Raw genomic sequence first — 25,236 nt, forward strand, 5'->3', positions numbered from 1 at the left:
CTAAGGACTGGATAGATGGCGGCAGGAAAGATGTAAGCTAGACATTAGGAGGGACTTTCTGAGCGAAAGGAGGGGCATGAGCTTCTGAAGGGCACTGTACACAGGGCAGTTGCCTGTTTACTTGGGGTGAAGCTCTGGTTCTGTGGGGTTGGGAGAGTTCTCTGCGATCCATGGTCCTACTCACACTCCCCTGGCCAGGGTTAGAGAGGAGAGAGGCGGGCTGGGTACATTCACATGCCCCGGTGCATCTCCGAGCCATGGAGAACCATGGATATTTCTGGGCCTTTGGGTTGTGGGGATGAGGAAGAGATTTGTGTGTGATCTTTCAAAAGAAAATACCTGAGGGGCACCTGGATGGCTTTCGGGTAAGCGTCTGCCTTCGGCTCGGGTCATGGTCCTGGGATTGAGCCCCACATGGGGCTCCCTGCTCTGCGGGAAGCCTGCTTCTCCCTCTCCCACTCCCCCTGCTTGTGTTCCCTCTCTTGCTGTGCCTCTCTCTGTCAAATGAATAAACAAAATCTTAAAAAAAAAAAGATTTATTTAGGGGCACCTGGGTGACTCAGTCGGTTAAGCGTCTGCCTTTGGCTCAGGTCATGATCTCCGGGTCTTGGGATCCAGCCCCACGTCGGGCTCCCTGCTGGGCATGGAGTCTGCTTGTCCCTCTGCCCCTCCCCCTGCTTGTGCTCTCTCTCTCTCCCTCAAATAAATAAGTAAAATCTTTAAAAACAAAAACAAAAGAAAACCCCTGAGTCATTCCTTCCCCTAGCTGGTGATCTCTGGCAGAGGGAAGGATGAAATAACAGAGCAATTTTCTGCATTCACTTAAGTGTGTCTTCAGACTCTGGGGGCTCTGAAGTCTTTAGAGTCTTGGATTGAGCATCATCAACCTACTAGGCAAAGACTGAGTCGTCACAGGGGCACTCTTCCTGGAGTGGAAAGTGACACCACAACCTCACACTCCTCCGTGGAGTGTGGAGGCGACTTGGTCCCCCCTCTCCTCTGCACCTCGACTTTCCAAGTGTGATGTGAAATGTCGTCTGCCTCTCTGTCTTGTCTGTCCTCAATGCTGAGAATGCCCTGGCGCTGTGGGAAGAGAAGGGTTTTGGACTCAAACCCCACCTCAAGGAGGCAAATGGAGTACCTCTCTGTCTTGGTGCCTACATCTGTTGGAGGGAGGATAACTCCTACCTCTCAGGTGAGTTTTGTGAGGTAGTGTGTGTTAAAGGGCCTCAGGACACACAGCGTGGCAGGGGCTTCCGTCCTTTGCCCCCTCTCCAGGCTCACTTGTTCTTGGAGAAGGAGAGATGTGCCCATTTCCAGACAGGAAAATCAGGGCAGGAGTGTTACTAAGGCCCAAGGCCAGGGTCTCTGTGGGCACGTTTGAGAATCAGAAGTTTGGGCTCCCCCCTTCTCCACCCTCCCTCTTTCCTCATTGACCTTCTCTGACTCTTCTCCCTTCTGCCCCTCACCCCACCTCTTTTATTCCTTGTTTGTTCTCCCTTCTTCCCCTACTCCCCTTCAGTTCAGTTCCTCTGTTCCTCTACCTTCTTCTCTCTGTTTGTTCATTCATTCATTCAGCATTAAGTTAGGTGGAAGGGATTAATTAGAAAACCAGGAAATGCTCATCCTGCACCCTTGGATAATCCCCTGGGACTTCTCCTCTTGCATATTGCCCCAGCTTCTTGGTCTTTCTGTTTGGCCTCCCCAATAGGTTGATGCCTCTGTTCCATGGATCTGCATTGGAGAAAGAAGGCGGTAATGAAATCTGGTCCAATTAGACAATGTACGCTCTGGAAAGAGCTGAACAGGACATGCGGGTTCCTGCCCTTGAAGGACTTGGGGTTAGGGAGAGAGGCTGGGCTGTCAGTAGCAGCGGGACAAGTACTGCCTTCAGGGCTTAAATATGGTGTATGTGGGGGAGCCTCAGAGGAACAGAAGGGAAGGCTTCACAGAGGAGGCCCCAGTTGAACTGGGTTTTGAGGGATGAGCTGGAATTTTCCCAGTTCTTGAGGTGGTGGGAAGAAAGGTAGTCTGTTAGCAGGATCCCCATGGGCAAAACCATGTTGCTAAGAAAGGGCAAGGGGAATTCAGGAAACTGCCAGAGATTTTATGTGGCTGGATCCCAGGGAGCTAGAGGGAGACAAAAATCCAGAAGAAGTTAAGCAACGATATCTCAGGGTTAGCTTGTTGGACAGCAATAGGGGCGCAGAACAGGGTCTTGCTTAGGACCAAATGAATGACAAGGACAGGGTAGGACAGGGGACATTGAGAAGAGTGGTCTGGGCTCTCATTTTCTCCCTACTTGCTGCTATACGGCCCGGGGCCTCAGTTGCCTCATCTATAAAATGGGGATAGCGATGCATCATTTACCTGAAGATAGGTAAGACAAAAGAGTGTGGATTCTTGAGGATGCCTTCCAGTATTGAGAACTGAAGTTTTATGACCACTCTGAACTGTGTGACCAAGGAAGTCTTCATGGAGGAGGAGGGCTTGGTGCCTGCCCTTAAAGAACGGCTAATGCTGAACTAAACAGAGAAGGGTGGGGAAGGCTGGGGGCAACGTGGGGACAAGGTCAGAGGGAGGACAGTGATGGTCACGTCTGGAGGACAGTGCATGGCTGGTGCATGGGGTTGAGATACTGGCTGCAGGGGAGGAGGAGGGAGAAGGTGGCCCTTGGTGGGGCAGGGACGTGGCCCTTGTGCTGGCAGGAGGTGCATGACAAAGACCACTGGCACCAGTGTGGGAACCCCACCTGCACTCCCACCCACCCTCTCTCTGCCCCCCACCCTCCTAGGGGCCAGACTGAGCTAGAGAGAGCCTGGACTTGGAGGGGCAAAGTCTGTGGGATGACTGGGAATCAAGGACATGCAAATGAGATACAGACAGCATGCAAATCAGCCACTCCCCGCTACACCCCTGCCTGAGGTCTGTTTTGTCTGGGGCTGAGCTAATGGGAGGGTGTGGGGGGAGCAGAGGGTCCTTTCACCTTCCCTGCCTTCACCTTCCTGCTGGGGCTCCTGCTGCATTGGCTAAGCCTGGCCACATGCGGGGACATAGTCCTATACTGCTCTTTCGGTTCTGCAGGCCCAGGAGCTGTCCCTGGAACTGGAGCCTTTGCCCCTCCTGTCGATCCCCGGAGGATTGGCCCAGTTCCTGTGGGAGCCTCCCCAAAACCCCAGGAAGTGTCTGATCTCCCTGAGAGGGTGTGTGAAGGGCAGGTCAGAAAGATGGCTGGAGACGGAAGGGGCTGCTGGGATGGGTCCATCGACGGGGCAACTGAAGGGTAGGGGACAGGGCAAGGAGAGGCCTGAAGAGAACAAAAATTCCCAGGAAATGGATAGTCATGGACCCAGTGAACACAAAGCCCCAGAGATCCTGAGAGGCACATTCCAGCAGAGACCCTGACTGAGACAGACAGACAGAGCCCTTCTCATGTGTCCAGCCTGAGACACCAGCGCCTCTGTCAGCTTCCTCTTGCCTGTCTGCCTGTCCCTGGTTGATGGTCCCTTTGTCTGTCTAGCTCTTTGTTTGTTTGTCTCTTTGTTTGCCTGTCTCTCTCCTGGTTTCTCCTTCCCACCCCCCTCTGTTGTCTGTGTTGGTCCAGACCTCTCTGTCTGTCATTGCCTTCTGCCTTGTCCATCTCTCCAGGGAGAGAAAACTGCTCACTGGGATCATGGGACCCCTGGGTCCTGGCCTCCTGGTTCTTACTTTTCCTCCTGCAGAATTTGGGTCTCAATTCCCTCCTTTCTGGGATGGCCCCATCTTCTGCCTCCTATCATATATATAGGAATCAGGAGTGTGGGTGTGTGGCCATATTTATGATTGCTCAGGCATTGGAACAAAGGGTTTCATTCATTTGAGAGGCAATACTGCTTTTCAACCTTCTAAGGACAAAGCAAGAAGAAAATGATTTCTGCAGCATGAGGCACAGTGGTTAGATATTCAGAGGGACTTCCCAAAAGGGAGGTGTGGGAAACATTAGAACAGGTCGGCTAAAAGATTTAGCAATCACCTTCATAATCTCCTAGGGAAGAGCCCCATGGAAGGGGGAGAGATGGGCAACATGACCTTCCTGGTCCCGTCCGTGTGGTCTAAGAAAACGTCTTTTAATGTTGTAAGGTAGGATGGGCTTGCATGAGGAGTCTCCTACCAATCTCTGCCACCACCTACCCACCACCTACCGGAGGTTCCCACCTGCATCACCTCCCAGGTGGCTGGGGAGAGGGCCCCAAGGGAAAGGGGTGTGGAGGAAAGTACTACCTATTTCCCCGCCTCCACCCTATTTCCCACCATCTTCCCAAGCTCAGGACCACCGCCCTCCCCAATCCATGAGAGATGGCTGCTGGGGACGGAGTGATGTATGTAATGCAGATAAAATGTCAGCAATTCTAAATGGGTCCGGAGATGCAGCTGTGGGGGGGTGGGGAGGGAGAGAGGGCGGAGCAGGGGGGAGAGAGGAAGGGAAAATGAGATGTGGGTCCTCACCAGGGATGGCAGCAGGGGCAGACACCCCCTCCCCCCAGCAAAGGCCAGCAGAGGGGTGGGCCTGGGCGGCAGGAGCCCAAATGAGATTTTGAAGAGGGAGCTGGAGGGTGGGGGGTGGAGGCGAGGAGGAGGCGGGTGGGGGCAGCCGGGCCGGAGCTGCTGATGTATAGCGGTTTCATAACTTCCTCAGTATTAAAGGCAGGTTCATGGGGAGGGCAGCGCCATTAATCACCAGGCTGAATGGGGCTGGGATTTGCTGAGAGACGCGCTTGCTGTCTGCTGCGCCCGCCCGGCTCAGGGCAGGAGGGGGCAGGCAGGGATGCCCCTCCTGAACTAAGGGGTAAGACCCCAGGAATCTGTTCTGGGTATGGGGCAAGTGGGTCCTTGCTGGTCGGGAGGGAGCTGGGAGGGGGCACTGGGGACCTTGGCAGGAAGGAGGAAAGGGACGAGGAGGGTTGTGGCAGGCGCTAGGGGAGGTGGAGTAGGGGCTGGGGGGAATGATGGGGGTCAGAGGCTGAGGGGTACCCTGGGGGAGAAAAACTGGGGAGGGAGGATTGTGCGTTTGAACACGGAATTGATCACATGTAAATATAATGCAAATAGCATGCAAATGAGCACAGGATTTCTCTGGGTCCACAGCTCAGGCATTCTACTTCTTGGACTGAGAATTGGGGCCAATTTGCATCCAGTTGCATGCCCAGTGCCTTGTTTCTTTATTATTAATATTTTCAGAGGGAGAACTCAAGGTCTCACTTGTTAAGGGGGGGTGAGGAAGCCAAGGTGAGGCTGGTCCTCTGGGCTCTTGGCGGAAGGGTGGGGCCACCCCCAGGAAAGGTAACATCAGGAAAAATGAAAGGCCTAGTGACTGTGAGGGAGCTGAGTGGTTAGACTCCTGGGCTGTGCCTGAATTGGTGGGGGTCAGAGAGGCAGAGGCTCAGTCATGATGCAGAAAGATGGAGAGAGACAGATCTCCATAGCTTTGGAGACAGGCTCGGAGCAGATAAGAGGAGGATGCGTCGCATGTCCTTCGAGGTAGGCTTTGTCATTGTCTCTTCCAGGTGAGGAATGAAATGATCAGCCCGAGGTTCGGAGGGGTTAATGGTCTTCCTAAGGTCGGGCCACTGGTAACTGCCAAACCCCCAACTCCAAATTACCTCGAGAGTTGAGTGCTCCTTTCAACCCACGGTAGGAACATCTCTGAATGAGATAAAAAAAGAGCAGATATTAATATTTTCAGCAGATATTAATTGAGCCCAGGAGAGAGGAGACTGAATGCTTACCTCTCAAAACAATCTAGCAGGGGCCGTAAGGCATTTTAGCAATAGGTGAACCACTTACCAGTTGGTGACAACGGTCCTCAGGGAGGTGCAAACAATGGGAGGATCAGAGAATGCTTCCAAGGGGATATGACATTCGACTTGGGCCTCGGGGAGTGAGGAGAGTGTATTCAGTGGCAGCATGTTCCGGCCAAAGGGGACAAGATGGGCCACCGAGCAAAGGCAGGAGAGGATGAGTCAGTGGAGCTTTCCAGTGCGTCGTAGGATGGAGTGTGTGGAGAGGGGACACTCCTCAGGCTGAGGTGACAATGGGGGATCAGGGTAGGAGAGGGCGGGGAGGCCAGACCAGGCATGTAGATATCACCTGGAGGCCAGCCAGGAGTAGTGAGTAGGGTAAATCACTCATTCCATCATTGATTCAGTCAACAGACATTCCTCGTACACCAGACACGGGGCAGGGCTGCCCTGGTAGCTCAGGAGGCAATGCCCAGATGTGCTACCTCCTTCAGGAAGTTCTGTCAGCGGCTGTGTCCCCATAGGTACATGGGGACATGGAGTCTGGCCCTCACAGTGCTACTCTGAGGAGCAGATGGGAGAGCCCACAGAAAGTACTTCGGGTGGTGTCTGGTGGAGGAGGAGAACTCAGTCAAGGTTCATTGTTGTCATCATCCTTATCACTACTCTGAAAGGTGTGAAATGGAAGACAGAGGCAGAGAGAGGGGTCAGCCGTCCAGTGCAAACTTGGGGAGAGAGGGAGCTGGGCAGCATGGGTGGAAGGAGGGGACAGGCTCAAAAGGGCTGTGGGGACAAGAGAAGGCAAGTGACAGAGCCAGAGACAAGGGCAGGGAAAGCGTGGTCTGGGAGCACTGCAGCGGGAGAAGCGAGGATGGAAGACTCATCCTTGGTCAGGTCCCTGCTCTGTTGTTGGTGCGCTGGGGGTGCAGGGCAGGGCAGGGCCTGGACGGTGGGTAGGCTGGAAGCTGGTATCTAGGGTCCCCTTCCCACTGGGTTATGTGGCCCTTCTCCCAGATTCCTCTTGACTCCTCTTCTCAGTTGTTTAATTTGGCTCCACATGTGGGAGAGGCTCCTCCCACTCGGCCACAAGTCCTGCTGCAGGACTTGGGGATCAGTCGAGTCCCCTTGGCTGGCTGTCCGCCTGATGTCTGTGTGGTCTCCTCAGGATAATTGCTCTGGACAACTCGAACACCACTCAGACGGATTGTCCGGCCTCCTGGCCCCGACATCTCCCACCACTGCATCAAGCCAAATTACTCAGCGCCCCCCAGCCCGGGGCTCTGGTGAAATCCGATTAGTGAAGAGAGAGCCGCGCTGCGCTGACAGCTCCTCCGATAATTGCTTCCCAAGTAAGCGATGCAAATCCGCCCATCCAGCCTGTCCTGCCCCTCTCCTGGGGACCCAGGCGTCCAGGCCCCAGGACAGGGAGAACACCTGAGTTGGAGAGACGTGGAAGCGGTCACCTGCCTTCAGTTAAGTGGCCATCAATCCATAAAGCTGGTCTGTGCTGCCTTGGGGCTGAGATGGGGGGGTGGGAGGTGGTGAGACTGACCAGAGACCCCACTGGCTCTGCCTTTCTGTCTTATCTGAGAGGCTGTCACGCTGCCCCTCAGCTCGCCCCTTGGAGAAGTAGCCTCTGTACCTATTTGCCAGTGAGGTAGAGGAAGGCAGAGATACAGAAGACACAGGGACAGGGACATGGCTGAACCTGTTAAGACACCGATGGATGCACCCACAGCTTCCTTGGTTCTCCAGTTCTGGGAGGGAGGTGGGAGCCGGACGTGTGGGACCTGCAGATAGCTTTCTCCCTCTGTGAGTCACCTCCCCACCGGGCTGGGGAAAAACATTGAGGGTTAAGGCCCTCACAGAGCTGGGATTGGGCTTCGATTCTTTGGAGGACTGGGAAGCCTGATCAAACCTTGAGACTTTTGTGCCTGTACCAAGAAAGACATGTTATGGGATGCGGTGGCCCTTGCTCGCCCCACACATCAGGGACCTCTCTCCACTTCCCTAAATCAGGGTCCTTTTAAGAGCCTGTTAATACCTCTTTCTTGTGCTTTTCCATCCTACATCTTTACCTCAAGTTCTTCCTTTCTCTGACCCTCTCATCCAATTTCCTGCTGATCTTGGAGACCTGAAACTTCCCTTGCAATCCTAAACTTCTGGCCCCTAGACCTGCGCATAAGGGTCACTATCTTTGTGGAAATCTCCAGGGATGTGTTGCCCAGTCTTGTCCTCTGTGTTTGTGTGTCTGATATGGCTCTGTGGTCTGGATCTTGGGTTCTCAGACTAGCGTCTGCCTGAGACCCTGACTCATGCTCATAATAACAATAACTAACCTTTATGGAGCACTATTCTGTGCTAGGCACTGTACTGAGCACCTGTGTAACTAAGTCATTTAATTATCACAAAAGAAGAGATGGTTTACAGTGATTATCCCATTTTACAATTGCGCTAACTGAGGCACAGAGAAGTTAAGTAACGTGCCCAAGGTCACTGCTAGTGAGTGGCAAAGCTGGGATTCAAATCCAGGCGGTCTGAGTCCCAAGACCACACTCGAAAGGCCTCCGCCACGCCACCTCTCCTCTCCCATGCTCTTTTAATGTTTACTGGGCTGAGAGAGGGAAAGTGCCCAGTGTGGTGGAGCTGGGGGATATGGCTACCCTGAAAGGCAAACACCAGAAGCCCTTTGGGGTTCCCTAGCGCAGAGGTGGCAGGAGCTATCAAGGGTCACGTCTGGTACTTGGGGAGAGGGAAACATGGCCCTCACCTTTTCCAATGCCCAATATCTACTGCAGCTAGACAACTCCCCTCTCTACCCTGGGAGCATGGAGGCAGGGGAAGGGCTAAAAGATCTGCCTGGGAGCCGGTGAGCTGGGAGTCAGAGCTAGGATCACCAGAGGCCGATAGATGGCGCTCGTGGCCCAACACAGCCTCGGCTGCTCGCAGAAACCAAAGGAAAACAAACCCTCAGGTTAACCCCTTCCTGCCTGGGCTCCGGCCCCAGGAGCAGCCCGGTGCGCAGCGGAGGGCCCTGACCTAGGCCTGGAGTGACCCAACTCTCTAGGCTCTGTTCAGGCCACAGGTCTGCTTCTGCTCCTACCCTATAAGTTCTATCCATAAATGACAGTCAGCCGGCCTTTGGAGACTTCCCAGAGGTCCAGGAGGCTGGGACACTGGCAAGACAGGTTGGGAGGGCCCCAGGCTAGGCCAAGTTTCATCTCTCAGGCTCTACCTCTTGAAAATCTATGGGTCTCTGTTTCTAACAACCCCCACTTCAGGATTTCTCACTTCCATCTTCCCTGAGAAGGACCCACCAGGTGGGGAGGAGTAGCATGGCCTAGACAGAGAAGTCTCCCAGACCCCACTGAGGTCAGCTATAGGGACTCACTGTGGGGTTGCCCAAGACTCAGTTTCTCCCTATGTTGGGACCTCCTATCTCTGGGCTCCTGGGACAAATGGGCTTATGGGGACAGAAACAGTTCTTCCTGGAAGTTGGCATTGGGAGTTAGGGTCCTATGGATCTCTGCTTGCCTGCCACTCATTTCACTCATTACTTTCTTACCAGAAGCAGACTTGGAAAGTGGAGGGGCTGCCATGATGATAAACTGGAAGTGGCTGGCAAGCAAGTGGCAGAGGGGTAGGATGGGCAGGAGGGTTGCCCAAGGGATGGTGAAGCTCCTAGAATTTTTAAGTAATAAGATGACAACAGTGTGCCCCCCCCCCCCCCCCCCCCGCCAAATTTTTGTTCGGCAACATACAAATGCATAGATCTATGAAGACAGAGGAGCCTGAGGGGGCAGTCAGTTCTAGAAGCCTGGGATAGTCTTATTTCAGACATTCCAGAGAAAGAAGCAGAGGCATGGGGATAGATATACACAGAGGGAGACAGATACACAGATACAGAGAAAAAGCTATACAAGAGAATAGGGATGGGGGCATGTGGGTGGCTCAGTCAGTTAAGCCTCAGACTCTTGATCTCAGCTCAGCTCTTGATTTCAGGGTCGTGAGTTCAAGGCCTGTGTTGGGCTCACACTGGGCATGGAGCCTACTTAAAAAACAAAACAAGGGCGCCTGGGTGGCTCAGTTGGTTAAGCGACTGCCTTCGGCTCAGGTCATGATCCTGGAGTCCCTGGATCGAGTCCCGCATCGGGCTCCCTGCTCGGCGGGGAGTCTGCTTCTCCCTCTGACCCTCCTCCCTCTCATGCTCTCTGTCTCTCATTCTCTCTGTCTCAAATAAATAAATAAAATCTTTAAAAAAACAAAACAAAACCAAACCCCCCAAAATAAGAGAGTAAGGATAGAGATACATTTACATAGGCAGGGAGAGGCAAAGACACAAAGAGGGAAAGAATCTGGCACAAACACAAGCTCAGGAAATAACAGACTTTGTGAGGTGGATGATTAACACTGTTTCCAAAGTCTGGCAAGGTGGGGGTGGTTTCTCACCTTTGGTGTCAGCTGCTGCTCACATTTCCCTAAGGCTCATGCTGCTTTTGTCTGTTGGTAGGAGAGCAGGGGAAGGTTGGGAAGGGGGTAGCATCCTTGTTCTCTCACTTTTTCCTGTTCTAGGGTTTGCTGGTCTCCTTCTTTACCACCTGGAGGGAGACCTTGCTTCTTCCTGATCTCAGGCATGGCTGTGCTGAGGCGTGCAGGAGGTGGGAGGAATCCAGAAGGCAATTAGCCTTATGGAGTTTCCAGTTTATAAATAAATATAAACTAACCTTATAGTGAGGACATAGAAATATACCGAGATGGAGGACAAGAACAAAATGAGGGGGCGCCTGAGTGGCTCAGTTGTTGGGCGTCTGCCTTCGGCTCAGGTCATGATCCCAGGGTCGTGGGATGGAGCCCCGCATCCGGCTCCCTGCTCAGCGGGGAGCCTGCTTCTCCCTCTCCCTCTGCTGCTCCCCCTGCTTGTGCTCTCTCTCTGTCAAATAAATAAATAAAATCTTAAAAAAACCCCAAAAAACAAAAATAGGAGTGGGACAGCTCTGGACATTGATTTGGGTTAGGGAGTTGGGAGGGAATGGACTATTAGGTGCAGCCATGGGGTTAGGAATGTTCAGGGAAGTATTTGAGGGGAAGGATTGGGAAGGGTGGGAGATTATAGGGCTGGGTGGACTGCATGGCAGAGGAGGGAGAGAAGTCAAATGTGAAAGCCATGGAGACAAAGGCATGGGCAGTAATGGGAGATGGAAGAGTCTCAAAGCCATTACTAAAGAGTTGTTAGAGGACGCCTGGGTGGCTCAGTTGGTTAAGCAACTGCTTTCGGCTCAGGTCATGATCCTGGAGTCCCGGGATCGAGTCCCACATCCAGCTCCCTGCTCTGCAGGGAGTCTGCTTCTCTCTCTGACCCTCCCCCCTCTCATGCTCTCTCTCTCTCAAATAAATAAATAATAAAAAAAAGAGTTGTTAGGAGATTCCAGAAGTGCCTCTGTGGATGTTCTAGATGTAGTCCTTGGAGGGCTGCAAAGGAGGGATCTCTTATCCTTGGGGCAGCAAGAGGACTAGAAATGGTCTTTTAGCCATTGTTAATACTCTCAGGTGAGTTTCGAGATCGGGGATGGTTGAAGTTCCTTGATTCGCAATCCTGTTTGGAAAAGCCTTGTCGATGAATTTTTGGAAGGGTGTTGCCCTTTAGAGCTAGAAGCCAGGACCTCCGCGGTCCTTACTAAGCCTGGCCTCTTAAAGCTTTCTTGCTTTTTACCCCGATGTAAGGGTTAAACTACAATCCCCAGAGTCACTTAGGGTTAATTTAACACGCCTTCCGGGGATTTGAGTATTTCCGGCGGAAGTTGCCGCGGCAACGCCAATCTCTTTCCCTAAACAAAGTAGACTACGACTCCCACTGTCCTCCGCGCCCGGGGGTGGGGAAGGGAACCGGAAACCGGATGGAGCGCTGAACCAGGTGAGGAAGTAGGAGCCTGGGAACCTGGGGTCTTGAGGGGCAGGGTTGGGGCTCTCAGGGTTGTGGGGCGGCGTGGGGCAGGGAGTAGGAATGTTTATGCTTTGGGGGCCTTTGCTCTGTTTGGGGCTTGCGCCGGCAGAGGAAGAGTCGAGCCCACGGAATCGGCCCGGGGAGCCTGCGGGGACGTGGTTTTCCCGTTGGGCGGAGCCCGAGGGCGGACACGGAGATTTTCTTACGGACCCTTAGCCGGCGGCCCTCTCAGAACCAGTAGAAGGGATAAATGGTGTTTTTGAGTCCATGTCCTACCACTACTACTGTTAGTCTAAGGATTTGCTGATTGTCCCTGTAGATTCCTGGAGTGCCTCCAAGGGATAGGGGAATGGATAGTGTCTTTGATTCCTTCTTCACTATCAGGATTTAGTGTCAGAACCTAGATGGCCAGACTTATTGCTGGATCACCCTCCGCTTCCTTTGCACTTAGTATGACACTGTAATTTATAATGTATCTACGTTTCTTTTTTAAAATTTATTTATTTATTTGAGAGAGAGCACAAGCAGGGGAAGGGGCAGAGGGAGAGAGGAGCAGACTCCCCACTGAGCAGGGAGCCCGATGCGGGGCCCGGTCCCAGGACCCCAGGATCATTACCTGAGCCGAAAGCAGACGCTTAACCGACTGAGCCACCCACGCATCCCTGTGTCTGCGTTTCTTAAGTCTTTGGTTCTTGGTGGCTTTAGATAGGACTTTCAAGTTCCTCCTTTGGGTTCTCATAGTGTATTGTTTAGGATGTTAAAGCTCAAACCACAGTGTATTATAGTTGTTTATCTGTCCTCTCTCAGTAGTTTATGAGCAAGGCCTGCATTTTATTCATTTTGGATTTCTTCCTCGTCCAGAGACGACCACAGTGCCTGTCATGGAAGAGACTCATAAGTATTGAAAAAAATAAATGAGTTAACAGTTGATGGTAGGTTGGATGGAATTTGTGGTTTTCATTTCATAGAGAGGAGAGTTAAATGATTTGCTTAAGAGAAACTTGGAGACAAAACCAGGATTAGAAGTGGATTTAGACACCCAGACTGTGTCTCTTGCTATCAGATTAGGTTTGAAACTGGAACGCTGCGAATAAAGCCTTGTCATTCTTTTTTTGTACCCTGCAGCCTTGCTATCTTCAGCACAGGTCTCTAAAGATCAAAGGTAGGCTCAGCCTAAGACTTGAGAGAGATCCCAGAGCTGGAGCAGCCAGTCCACTAACATTGGCACTACATGGGGATGTGCAAAGCAAGGGCCTCGGAGGTAATTTGAGTTCTCCACGGCTCCCTTCTTGGCTTTTGTTTGAGCCCAGTTGGCCCTGGTTAGCCATCTGGACAAAGCAGTAAAAGACTACTGAGATCAGTCTGGAGAAGTGTTTCTTAAGTTTGGCCCTGACTTTTTTTCTCTCCCACTTGCCCTAGGCTAGGGTCCGAGAACAGGTTGATGGATCAAGCTGTTCTGTCAACCCTGAGGTCCCATGAAGGAGAAGAACCCTGGTCCCTGCCCCATGGGAGGCCCAGACATGATGGAAACACACCCAGAGGCTGGCAAACCCTCAGAAACAACTGGAGTGCAAAGTGGGCAGCTGAGCCTTGAGTGAACTCCGGCTGTAGAAATGGAGAGGAGTCCATCGGGAAAGACTCCTTGGTAGAAGGTCGTTTTAAAGAGGATTGAGAAAGGTAGGATGGACAGAGTCTAGTGGGTGTTTGTTGACTACCTAATTAAAGCTAGGACCTTAAAGATACAGAGGGAAGTTGAACAGGACCTGGCTTCTGATCTGCTCAAGTCTAGGTAGGGAGGCAAGGTGTGAATTGGGAAAGAAGCCACTAACCATGGTGACATGCAGTGGTTTGAGCCTTCATCAACCATTGGAATCACCTGAGGAATCTTGTTTAAAATACAGATTCCCAGGGGCGCCTGGGTGGCTCAGTCGTTAAGCGTCTGCCTTTGGCTCAGGTCATGATCCCAGGGTCCTGGGATCGAGCCCCGCATCGGGCTCCCTGCTCCGTGGGAAGCCTGCTTCTCCCTCTCCCGCTCCCCCTGCTTGTGTTCCTTCTCTCGCTGTGTCTCTCTCTGTCAAATAAATAAATACAATCTTAAAAAAAAAAAAAAAAAATACAGATTCCCAGGTCTCACACCAGACCTCCTGCGTGGGGTGGGGCTGGGAAGTTACTGCATGGCTACAGTGTCCTAAGGAGGGCAGGCTTTCCAGTGGGATTGTTGGAGCTGCATCTCGAAGGATGGGTATGGTTTGGGTGTGTGGAGAGGCAGAGGAGTCACAGTCCTGGTTGACTTAAGGAGTGTATTTGGTTGGGTTTGAAGAAATGGCATGTGCAAAGTTTTGGGAGTTGGGGTAGGAAAGGCATTTTTGAAAGAGTGAGTGGAATGGTCAGGCTGGAACACTGGGTTTGCATGGGAATTGTGAGAAGGAAGATTAGAAGGAATAGTCTTTGTAGCTACAGAACTTGCTGGAGTGCTCCCTCTGCCTCCTCCCAGCTTCTTCCCTCTTTCTCTTCTGCTTCTCCACTTCCCCCTTGCCTCCCAACCCCCACTTACATGCAACATCTCATTCCATTCTTTATATTGCTATTATTGAGTGGATAATTATTATTCTAGTATTTGGATGAGAAAACCTGAGGCTCTGGCCATGGTTACATAGCTTGTAAGAGTCTATTCTGAGTCCAGTAATCATCCTGCTGACCACTGAGGATTCTTGAATGTGGGCAAGAAGTTGGGCTGGGCTTGTGGAGGTTGTTGGATTTGCAGGGTGGCTGATTGAACCGTTTCAGGCAAGATGAGTTGGGTGGTTAAGAGCATAGCCTCGAGTCACATAGTTTGGGTTCAAATCCCAGCTTCATTACTTGCTAACTGCGTGACCCTGGGCAAGTTGCTTGATCTTACTAAGCCTCAGTCTTCTCACCTGTAACATGGGAGCAATAACACTCACCTCATGGGGTTGTTATGAGGATCAATGAGGTGTACCCGGCACAGAGCAATTGCTCACCACCTGGAAGCAATTGTAATTAGCCTTGTGTAATTAGTCTCTGGGCTCTGGCTGTGCACCTGCATCTCATTCTTCAGCACATCGGTTTCCAGGACACAGCCCATCCTGGCTGAGCTTGTTTTATTAAGGATGACATTAGAGGTGCTGAAAGTCTGCCACCAGTAAATATATATTGAAAACCTCCCATGTGCTTGGCATGGCCTAGGAACTAGTGACTCAAGGCTTAAGCCTGATGGAAAGGAGGTTTGAAGTGGGAGATGACGGGTTATTCTCACCAGGTGACATAGGAAGAGGAGGGATACTTGAAGTGGGCAGTGAAAGGGCCCTTCACCACCAAGAACTGAGATGAGCTCAGTCAAACCTAGAGGGTAGGCGATAGCTGATGGTCTCTTCTGAGCCCTGGAAGGGCCAGCCATGGCCAGCCTGGATCCCTCTCACTCTACGGCTGAAGACTGATGGGGCCTCTGTCCTTCTCTTTTCCAGGTGGCAGCGACGTGGCTGTGCCCCACGCTTATCCACTGGGGCCCCTCCATGAGCCTGCCAGTGCCCTGATGGAGCCCCAGCCTTGCCCTCGAAGCGTGGCTGAGGGCTTCCTGGAGGAGGAGCTGCGGCTCAATGCTGAACTGAGCCAGCTGCAGTTCTCAGAGCCTGTGGGCATCATCTACAATCCTGTGGAGTATGCGTGGGAGCCGCACCGCAGCTATGTGACCCGCTACTGCCGAGGCCCCAAGGAAGTGCTCTTCCTGGGCATGAACCCCGGGCCCTTTGGCATGGCCCAGACTGGGGTAAAGGGTTTGGCTTCCCCTGGTGGCTGGAGTGGGAGGCTCCAAGGTGGATGTTTGGCTGTGCTGCAGTGGGGGAGGAGCGTGTGCCTGGCTGTGGCCCCGTGTGGGGACGGGCCCCTCATCCCCTCCCAGTACACATGCTGGCTCCTGTGGTCTCAGACACTCTCCTGGCCTCGCAGCCCAGAGTTAACCAAGCACATTAATAGTAGTTCCGTTTCCCCTGTGAGCTTGTCCTCTAATTGCCTCTGCGAGCCCTTCCTTCCGCCCGCCCCATCCTTACCTTACCTTGCCGGATCTCCTCTTTCCCTAGAGTGTGGTGGGGGTCGGGAGAGGGACCAGGAATGCCAGCTCCTCAGGGGAGACTGGCTGACGGGTGGGTATGGAAGAGATGCAGGGCTTTCAGCCGTCCTGCTTCTGTGTCTTAGCTGAGGAGAGGCTCAAAACAGAGCTGGCTCTGGGGCCTGCCTGCTTTTCTTTCAGACCTTAGGATGAGTGAATGCCCCTCAGTGGGGGTGCTTGGCAGATGGGGGAGGGGAAGAGGCTTCGGGGCAGGAGGCTCAATCGCTTTTATTGACCCCGACTGGGGGATGAAAGGTGATCAATGATGATCGATGGAAATGACAGCCTGAGGCTCCGGCCTGAGAGGGCACCGAGAGAGCGCTGGTCAGTCCTTTGTGCCTCCTCTAACCCTGGCTGTCTTTCTGTCTCAGACTGTCTGTCTGCCCCCAATACTACCCGTCACATCCTGTGGAGGGCCAGATACTCCCATATGCTCTCTCTCTCTGCTTCCAAAGGCAAGTGGGGATAGAAGCAAACAGATTCTTGCGCATTACAGTCCACAGTGAAAAATTGGAGAAAGATGGGCAGGATCAAACCATAGGGCCAGAATCCTCGTCTCAGGCCTTTGGGTGAAGGGGGTGGGGGTAGTGGTGGGGTGTCCAGTATTAGAGGGTGCAGCTGGTGCAGAACCCAGGTGTCAGATCTCCAGACTGAAACCCTCCTGTCTCTCTCCCTCCCGGCAGGTGCCCTTTGGGGAAGTGAGCGTAGTCCGGGACTGGTTGGGCATTGGGGGACCTGTGTTGACCCCACCCCAAGAGCACCCGAAGCGACCAGTGCTGGGACTGGAGTGCCCTCAGTCGGAGGTGAGCGGTGCCCGGTTCTGGGGCTTTTTCCGGAACCTCTGTGGACAGCCCGAGGTCTTCTTCCGTCACTGTTTTGTCCACAATCTGTGTCCTTTGCTCTTCTTGACTCCCAGTGGGCGCAACGTCACTCCCGCCGAGCTACCTGCCAGGCAGCGAGAACAGCTTCTTAGGGCCTGTGACGCGGCCCTCTGCAGGCAGGTGCAGCTGCTGGGGGTGCAGCTGGTGGTGGGAGTGGGGCGCCTGGCGGAGCAGCGGGCGCGGCGGGCTCTGGCAGGCCTGACGCCTGAGGTCCAGGTGGAGGGGCTTTTGCACCCCTCACCTCGGAGCCCACAGGCCAACAGGGGCTGGGAGGCAGCGGCCAAGGAGAGACTGAATGAGCTGGGGCTGCTGCCGCTGCTAACGAAATGAGGGCCCCTGTGGCCCGGCACAGGACATGTTCAAGGCCCCCAAGTCATCCCGGGGCAAGCAGAGGACTACACGCCCCCTGGCCTGGAGCCACAGGGGCCTTCTGGGCTCCCTGGTTGCCGGGGCCTGCCGTGGCAGGTCTGACACTAGTCCGCTGGCTGCATTCTTCCCCTTCCTTTGAGCACGGCCCCTGCTCCTGTGGTAGCTAAGGCCACAGAGACGGGGCGTCTGCCAACTGCACTACCTCACTGTTGGCGCCGGGGCCTCTGCTCAGCTGAGACGGGCCCGAACTGTGACTTCTGGGGCCGTATTTGCTGTGTTAGAGGAAAGATCCTGCCAGGACCCCCACCCATCCTCCTAGAACAGCTTCCTGCAAGCTGAGCCTTTTCCTCACAGGGACCAGGACAAAGCGAAGGCTGTGGATGTTAAGAGTGAACTTCTTATGGGAGACTGAGGCTGGATCAGAGAAAGAATTCAGTGTGGCAGAGTGCGGAAGACCAGAAGACCTGGCTTTCTTCATCTCGGCTTTGAGGCTTCATGGCTTTGTGAACTTTATGACTTTGGACAGATTTGATGGACCCCTCCAAGCCTCAGGATCCTCATCTGTAAAACGGGGATCCCTACCTCATGGGGTTGGGGTGGGGATTAAGTGAGATAACACTTGGAAGTGCCTTGCGTCCTGCCTGGCGGGTGCTCCTTATCCTTCTTGCTTTTTTGCCTCTTGGTTGGGGCGTCACTGTACCACACTACAAAAGGAGTGCCCCCACTCCAGGACCTTGCTGGGTGAGGGGCAGATCCTTGCCCTGCCAGAGGTGGACCAGTAACTTTATGAAAAACGCAGCCTGTGATTTTTCAGTCTAAGCATTAAAAACTCCTAAACCGGGGTGTATAGGTGGCTCAGTTGCTTAAGCGCCTGCCTTTGGCACAGGTCATGATCTCTCAGGTTCCCCACTCAGCGGGGAGTCTGCTGCTCCCTCTCCCTTTCCCTCTGCCCCTCCCCCCACTCGTGCCCTCTCTGTCAAATAAATAAATACAATCTTTAAAAGGAAAAAAAAAAGCTCCTAAACCCTTTTGTGTGGGTCCTTTTTTCCCTCCTGCATGTCAGAGATGGAAGGGGTGGTTTAGATTTTTCCCTTCTCTTACCTCTTCACTGTTGCAAAGGGTTCTTCTGGGTATCTGGGGAGATGATGTAAACAGACCTCTAATTGTCTTACCATAGCTTAAGGGTCTCAGTCAGGGGTTTGTCTGCTGCTCAGGGCCCTGTGGGGAGCCGCTGATGGGTGGATGGGAGCACGCCAGCTCCACCTAACTCATTTCTCGTGTCTGCTGGATGACTGGTTGATGTGCCCCTTTAATAGGGCTGGGAAGGTGAACCAAGTTGGGAGTAGAGTGGGTCTTGAGACCATCCTAATGAGGAACACGTGGTTGGATTCTATCTCCTGGGACACGTCATCTCCATCTTTCAAAATTAAGATTTTTAGTATAGGGGAGACTGGCTCAGAGGAGCATGAGACTTGATATGGGGTTGTGAGTTGGAGCCCCAGGTTGGGTGTAGAGATTACTAAAAAATATATATGTAAGATAAACTTAAAAAAAAAAAGCAAGTCTTTTTAGTGTAAGTGTCCCCATTTGTATAATGAAGAATTTGACTGGCTTTTGTCACTGGTTCTTGGGAAGGAAGTGTCTAAATCCTTGGCATTTCCCAAGTGATAGGAGTGTCTTTGTTAGACCCTCAGACCACACACCTGCGTTTATGCTGAAATTGACTCTGGACCAGGACTATGCCGGAGAGGCCAACCATTTGATTAGAGGGTTGGGGCTATGAGCCAGGTGATACCAGCCTGAACTGAGGGTGGGGGGGGGGCTGGAGATGGAATTCAACCATGTGGTCAGTGATGTCAATCGATAATACCTATGTAATGAAACCCTAATGAGAACTCCGGACACAGACTCTGGCGAGCCTCCTGGGTGGTGAATGCGTGGGTGCCACAGCCGGCTGCTGTGTTCCCTTTCTGCGGGGAAGTACCTAGCAGCGGGGCTGGGAAACCCTCTCGGACCTTGCCTCTTGTATCTCTGTTTGGCTGCGCCTGATTGGTATCCTGTATAATAAAACCGTGGTTCTAAGGAAGTGCTTTCCTGAGTTCTGTCAGTCATTCTAGTGAATTACCGAACCTGAGGGGGTCACGGGAACCCCTGGATTTGTAGCCAGTTAGAAGTATAGGTGGCCTGGGGACCCCTGAACTTGGAGCTGACATCTGAAGCGAGGGCGGTCTTGTCGGGGACGGTGCCCTTAAACCCGTGGAGAGTGTGCTGACTCTGGGGAGTTAGCATCGGAATGGCATTGCAACTTTGCACCCCCACCCCCCACCCCCCGCCACACACACACACAGACTCCTTTCCTCCCTGGTGCAGGGCCCTAGATGAGACACTGGGATAAGTGCACAGAGAGGGAAGTCATTGTGCCCCTCTGCATTTAGCCGAGGTAGAGAAGGCTCTCCGGGGAGGTGGCATTTCGGGCGGCCTTAGAGACTGGGAGTTCTGGAGAACATCATTATGTTCAAGGGGTGGCAAGTGGGTGAGCACTGACTTTGCCCGCTTGGGAGGAAAAGCTAGAGAGGTAAGTTGGAGCCATCTTGTGAAGGATCTCGAATGCCAGACTAATCTTTGAGCATTTGAAGTCCAGTGGGGGAAAGTGAGATGCACAGAACACACACACTTAAAACACCCAACAGATGGGGCTGAAGGGGAAGGCCCTACAGGAGGCAGGGTAGGTGCAATGGGGTCAAGAAGGGAACGGCAAGGCGATTATAGGGAAGGTGCCCTGGTGGGACAGCACAGTCTAGGTGAAAGCCTAGAATTGGGGGCGAGACTCGTGAGCTGGGGTAGGGTCGGGCAGCCCACGGAGGCACTAGAACGGTAGTGACCAGGATGGTGGCCGGAAGACCTAGGTGCCAGCAGAGTCCCTGCTGGATCTGGCTTCTAGTAGAGCTGTCGTCCTCAATTCTTGGGGTACATCTTGTCCTGCAAGGGGCTGATTAGGGTTCGGGCCTGCCTTCTTCTAAGGGCACTCTAGTAGTCTGCCAGGGCTGCCATAACCAAAACACCACACACAGCGTAGCTTAAACACGTTTATTTTCTCAGCGTTCTCGAGGCTGGGAGTCCAAGAGGCAGCTGTCGGCAGGTTTGGTTTCCCCTGAGGCCTCTCTCCTTGGCCTGTAGACGGCAGCCTTCTCACTGTGTCCTGCCATGGCCTTTCTGTGTGTCTCCCTGCTATTTCTTTTCTTACAAGGACACCAGTCATTGGATTAGGGTTCCACCCTTAAGACCTCATTTAAGCTCAGATACCTCTTTTATTTTATTCTTTTTAAGATTTTTTATTCATTTATTTGAGAGAGCGAGTGGTATGTGAGAGAGAGCACAAGCAGGGGGAGCTGCAGAGGGAGAGGGAGACGCAGGATCCCCGCTGAGCAGGGAGTCCGATGCGGGATTCAATCCCAGGACCCTGGGATCACGACCTGGGCCTAAGGCAGACACTTAACCAACTGAGCCATCCGGGCGCCCCTTAGTTACTTCTTTAAAGGCCCTTTCTCCAAATAAAGTCACGTTGGGGGTTAGGGTTTTAACATGAATTGGGGGGGGCACCTGGGTGGCTCAGTCGGTTAAGCCGCTGCCTTCGGCTCAGGTCGTGATCCCAGGGTCCTGGGATGGAGCCCCACATCGGGCTCCCTGCTCAGCGGGGAGCCTGCTTCTCCCTCTGCCTCTGCCTGCCTCTCTGCCTACTTGTTCTCTCTCTCTCTCTGTCAAATAAATAAATAAAATCTTTAAAAAAAAAAAGAAACGTTAAAAAAAAACACATGAATTTGGGGGATTGGGAGACACCATTTGGCTCATAACAGGCATCTCAAGTCATGTCACTGTTTTTCCTGTCTCCCACCAATGCCAGCCTCTAACAGAAGAGGGTAGTCAGGAGTGCCTTTCCTCCAGTCTGGCAGGTAGAGTGGTGGTGTGGCTTAGCTACCTGATAGGGCTTAATCCCCCTGACAGGCCGCTATACCCCCCAACTCATCCTAGAGCAGTTTTTTTCAGTGCAAATGAGAGGGTCTGTAGGGAGGGGAAGCTCATTGTTTTCTATTGAGCTAAAGGGAATGGAGACTTGAACTGCTACAAAACAGTATTGTGAGAAGTATTTTATTTATTTATTTTTTAAAGATTTTATTCATTTATTTGAGACAGAATGAGAGAGAGAGAGAGAGAGCATGAGGGGGGGAGGGTCAGAGGGAGAAGCAGACTCCCTGCCGAGCAGGGAGCCCGATGCGGGACTCGATCCCGGGACTCCAGGATCATGACCTGAGCCGAAGGCAATCGCTTAACCAACTGAGCCACCCAGGCGCCCATGAGAAGTATTTTAAAGCCAAATTGAAGTGATTTGGGATCGTCTAGAGTTTTGCAGTCTGATCTAGTAGCCACTAGCCATGTGTGGCTGTTTAAGTCAATGGGGCGCCTGGGTGGCTCATTCGGTTAAGCTTCTGACTTCCGCTCAGGTCATGATTTCAGGGTCCCTGGGATCGAGCCCCACGTTGGACTCCCTGCTTAGTGGGGAGTCTTCTTCTCCCTCTGCCCCTCCCTCCCTTCTGCTTTTGCTTTCTCTCTCTCTCTCACAAATAAATAAATAAAATCTTTAAAAAAAATTTAATTTAGGGCACCTGGGTGGCTCAGTCGTTGGGCGTCTGCCTTTGGCTCGGGTCATGAACCCAGGGTCCTGGGATCGAGCCCCGCACCGGGCTCCCTGCTTAGCGGGGAGCCTGATTCTCCCTCTCCCACTCCCCCTGCTTGTGTCCCCTCTCTCGCTGTCTCTCTCTCTGTCAAATAAATAATAAAATAAAATCTTTAAAAAATATAAAAATAAAACTTAAGTTAATGAAGTAAGATTAAAAATTCAATTCCGCAGTCACTGGCCATGTCTCAAGTGCTCAATAGCCACACATACACCACAGATATGGAACATTTCATCATTGCAGAAAGTTCTATTAGGTAGCACTGATCAAGAGATCAGTAGCTTACAACCCTGCCTGTGAATCAGAATTCACCTGTGGAGGTTTTAAAAAAGGCACGTGTCTGAGTTCCACTTTAAGAGATTTTGATTTGGGAAATCTGCAGTGCAGCCTGGTATCTCTTTTCCTCTTTGTGCTGCAGATGAGCAGCCAAGTAAGTTAAGGCAGGATTGCACTGGGTGCCTTGAGGGCAAGGAGAGGGTCCCTTCTATTCCCTTCCCCAGTATGTAACCCAACACCTGGCACAAAGTAAGTGTTCAGGATGAATACGCAAGTAATGCGTGAATCTGGTTTTAGAGATCTACCCCAAGGTGCCGATCCAAGTAACATAAGTGTCCCCAGAGTTTGTTGCTTTTGTCCAGTGATGGTGATTGAAATTCTGGTTCAGAGGAGTGATGGGGGCTTCCACTCTAACACATGCGCACGCACGCACACACCCACACATATGCGTACGTAGTCGGTGGTAGAGGCCAAGCTGTGCTTGGGTCAGGGTGCTTCTGAGACTGAAGGTTGGAGTGGGTTGAGGAAGAAAAAGACTCCTCCTACTCTTTTTTTTTTTTCTTACTGAAACAGGATGGTGTAAAAGAAGATGGAGTCTTGGGTTTGACCACCGTGTGGTCTTTCACTTTCCTTTCTCAATTCAACAAACATCTATTAGTGTCAGCTGTGTGCCAGTCCCCATGCTAGGCACTGTAGGGAGTGACAGAGGTGATTGCGATAATTCTTTGTCCTCACGTTGCTCATTGCCCGGTGCTGGGAGATATAGGCATATAATTATAATCAAAAGGCAAACGTGTTGTGAACAACTTCTAAATGCAGTGCTCTGGGCACACTGACTGAGGAGGTGATTAGCCCTCCGACTGTGGGCAGGAGGTGCATGTGCCTGTAAGGGAGGGTGGTGCCTGCCCGGCTCCCGCATCACTTGCTGTCTTGCCACCTCCGCAGAGGGGACCCCTGTGGCACAGCTCGGGGCTGGGCATGTCTCTGTGGGAGCCTCTACTGTGATCTCTTGTTCCATGAACCTTTGGAATGGAAAACTGTAGGAGGTTGTGTCAGGGGCTGTCCGGGTGCTGGAGCGAGAAAGACCAGAACCCCAGCCTGGGCATAGCTGGGCAGAGAACACGAGTGGAATGAAGGGAATGGCGATTGTGGCCCAGCCAGACTAAGTCTTGACTCTTCAAATATTCTTTTTAAGATTTTATTTATTTATTTGACAGAGAGAGGGCACAAGCAGGGGGAGCGGCAGGCAGAGGGAGAGGGAGAAGCAGGCTCCCTGCTGAGCAGGGAGCCCGATGCGGGGCTTGATCCCAGGACCCTGAGATCATGACCTGAGCCGAAGGCCGACGCTTAACCGACTGAGCCACCCAGGCATCCCTTGACTCTTCAAATATTCTTATTTAGGAGGACTTAGGCCAGCCATTTTGGTTTCTATTTTTAACTAATGCCCCAAAGAAGGAAACAATCATAAGTGAAGTGTGAGACACTGCGGTTAGACACGTGGATAAACTTCCCAGCGATGACCATCAGGTGATCAGAAATAAATTGCTTTAGGGGAAGCTGAATTGCTTTCTCCTTCAGAGGCCTTAATGCCAACCTGGCCTCAGCCCAAGCTTACCAGTCAAGGTTGAATTGTAATGTATTTGGGGGAAGTTTCTCTCCCTTTTTTCTCTCCCTCCCTCTTTTGACCCTTATTTTGTCCAAAACAACTGCAATAGAATGTTCCTGCATATCTTCTTGCCCCTTCTTCTGCCCCTAGATCCCGCTCAAGGATCTCCACCCCGTGTCAGTCTCTAGGCCAAGCTTGCAGAGGGGGTGGCTGAGAGCCCAGAACAGTCCTTCACAGTGGCCTGTGCCAAGCCGGGTTGCCATTTCCATTTTCATTAATTGAAGCAGCTTGACCCTGATCATTTCAGGCCAGCAATTTCCTGTCTGCTGGTTGGGAGTGCGTGGAGGACATGCTCAGGTCATTCTGTCCTTCCATCTACCTTGATGGTGCTAACTCCTAGTCCAGGCTGCAAAAATGGGTCTCCTCTGGATAGGAGAGAAGCCCAGCCTCACACACATGCCGGGCCTCACCTCTTGGGATCTCAAACTTTGTGTTTTTAGGAAGGCCTTCCTGGTGTCTACCCTCAAACCTACCTGTTGTAACTTTGGCTCAGGTTTGTTTGTTTCTTGGTTCCGTTTTAAGAGACTTGATGACTGATGCAGTTGCTCTCAGGACCCCATCTGGTGATGCCTTCTGCTGTGGCCTAAGAGAACGAGATGTCTCTCTGGAGGAAGGGTTTGCCTTCCACCCCTGGAAAGACACACGGTCAAGCGACTGGAGGTGTGATGGCTTTGCTCTGAGTGTGAGAGTGAATGTGTGTTTGACTCCTTACCTCCCTTTGAGGAGGGTCTGTGTGTCACCCTGGGGGGTCACTGAGTTAGCGCAATCTTGTTCCTGTGTGGCAGTGTCACTTGGTAAGAACCATTCCAAGGGCCAGGGTGATGTGTGCCCTCTGGAGTGTGGGTCTCCAGTGTATCCGTGCATTTGTATACTTTTGTGATCCATGGGGTCTTTTTTGTCTCCGCATTTTTTTAATCTTCCAGAGGGGACACTTGTGTAATTTGGTGTGACCCATTTTTGCTGCTGTCGTGTCTTTGTGTGTCTGTGCCTCCGTGCCTCTTCAGGGGACTTGTGTCTTTCTGAGTGTCCTCTGGCTCCGTTTGCGGGGGAGACGGGAGAGGGAGCCCAGACGCGAAGGGGAGCCGTCGGGCCGGGGGGAGGGGCTGGGGAGGGGGTGCGCCGCAATCCGTGACTCGGAAAACAGATCTGCGGAGGAGGCGAGCAGCCCGGGCGTGCGGAGCGTGCGGGGCGGGGGCGGGGGCGGGGGGCCGCTCTGGCCCCCAGCTCCTCCGCAATCCAATTAAATAACATTTAAATGCATAACCAGCCCGCGCGGCGATGAGGCTGGAGATTGGAGCGGGCGCGGCGGCGGGCCGCGCGGGCGGCGTTTTGTGGAGCTCAGCGATTCCGGCGGCAATTTCCCCGCTCCGCGCGGCTTTTACGAGCCGGCTCCCGGCGCCCGCCCCGCCCCGCCCCGCCCCGCCCCGCCCCCGCCCGCGCCCGCGCCCGCGCCGCCGCCTCGGCTCC

General features: G+C 52.8%; 1 protein-coding gene across 6 annotated transcripts; it reads left to right on the forward strand.

The window, feature by feature from the left end:
- The first annotated feature begins 5,526 nt into the window (after nt 1–5,526).
- SMUG1 (single-strand-selective monofunctional uracil-DNA glycosylase 1) lies at nt 5,527–17,877 on the forward strand. 6 transcript variants are annotated; one of them, XM_035002492.1, is made up of 6 exons: nt 5,527–5,670; nt 6,943–7,126; nt 12,844–12,979; nt 13,138–13,395; nt 15,204–15,505; nt 16,528–17,877. In XM_035002492.1, exons 5-6 carry the CDS (start codon nt 15,272–15,274, stop codon nt 17,053–17,055), a joined length of 762 nt encoding a protein of 253 aa, XP_034858383.1. In that variant the 5' UTR covers nt 5,527–5,670; nt 6,943–7,126; nt 12,844–12,979; nt 13,138–13,395; nt 15,204–15,271; the 3' UTR covers nt 17,056–17,877. The 6 variants fall into 6 exon arrangements, with proteins under 6 accessions (XP_034858383.1, XP_034858385.1, XP_034858384.1 ...); XM_035002494.1 differs by lacking the exons at nt 5,527–5,670; nt 6,943–7,126 and adding an exon at nt 7,147–7,277; XM_035002493.1 differs by lacking the exons at nt 5,527–5,670; nt 6,943–7,126 and adding an exon at nt 11,633–11,688.
- Nucleotides 17,878–25,236: the final 7,359 nt, after the last annotated feature.

Source organism: Mirounga leonina, unplaced genomic scaffold (genome assembly GCF_011800145.1).
Source record: "Mirounga leonina isolate KUSES-001 unplaced genomic scaffold, KU_Mleo_1.0 Mir_126, whole genome shotgun sequence".
Lineage (NCBI taxonomy): Eukaryota > Metazoa > Chordata > Mammalia > Carnivora > Phocidae > Mirounga > Mirounga leonina.

Coding starts and splice junctions, on each gene's coding strand:
- SMUG1 (XM_035002492.1), top strand. CDS start 15,272: ATGGAGCCCCAGCCTTGCCCTCGAAGCGTGGCTGAGGGCTTCCTGGAG. Junction 15,506..16,527: donor TTGGCATGGCCCAGACTGGG/GTAAAGGGTTTG, acceptor CCCTCCCGGCAG/GTGCCCTTTGGGGAAGTGAG.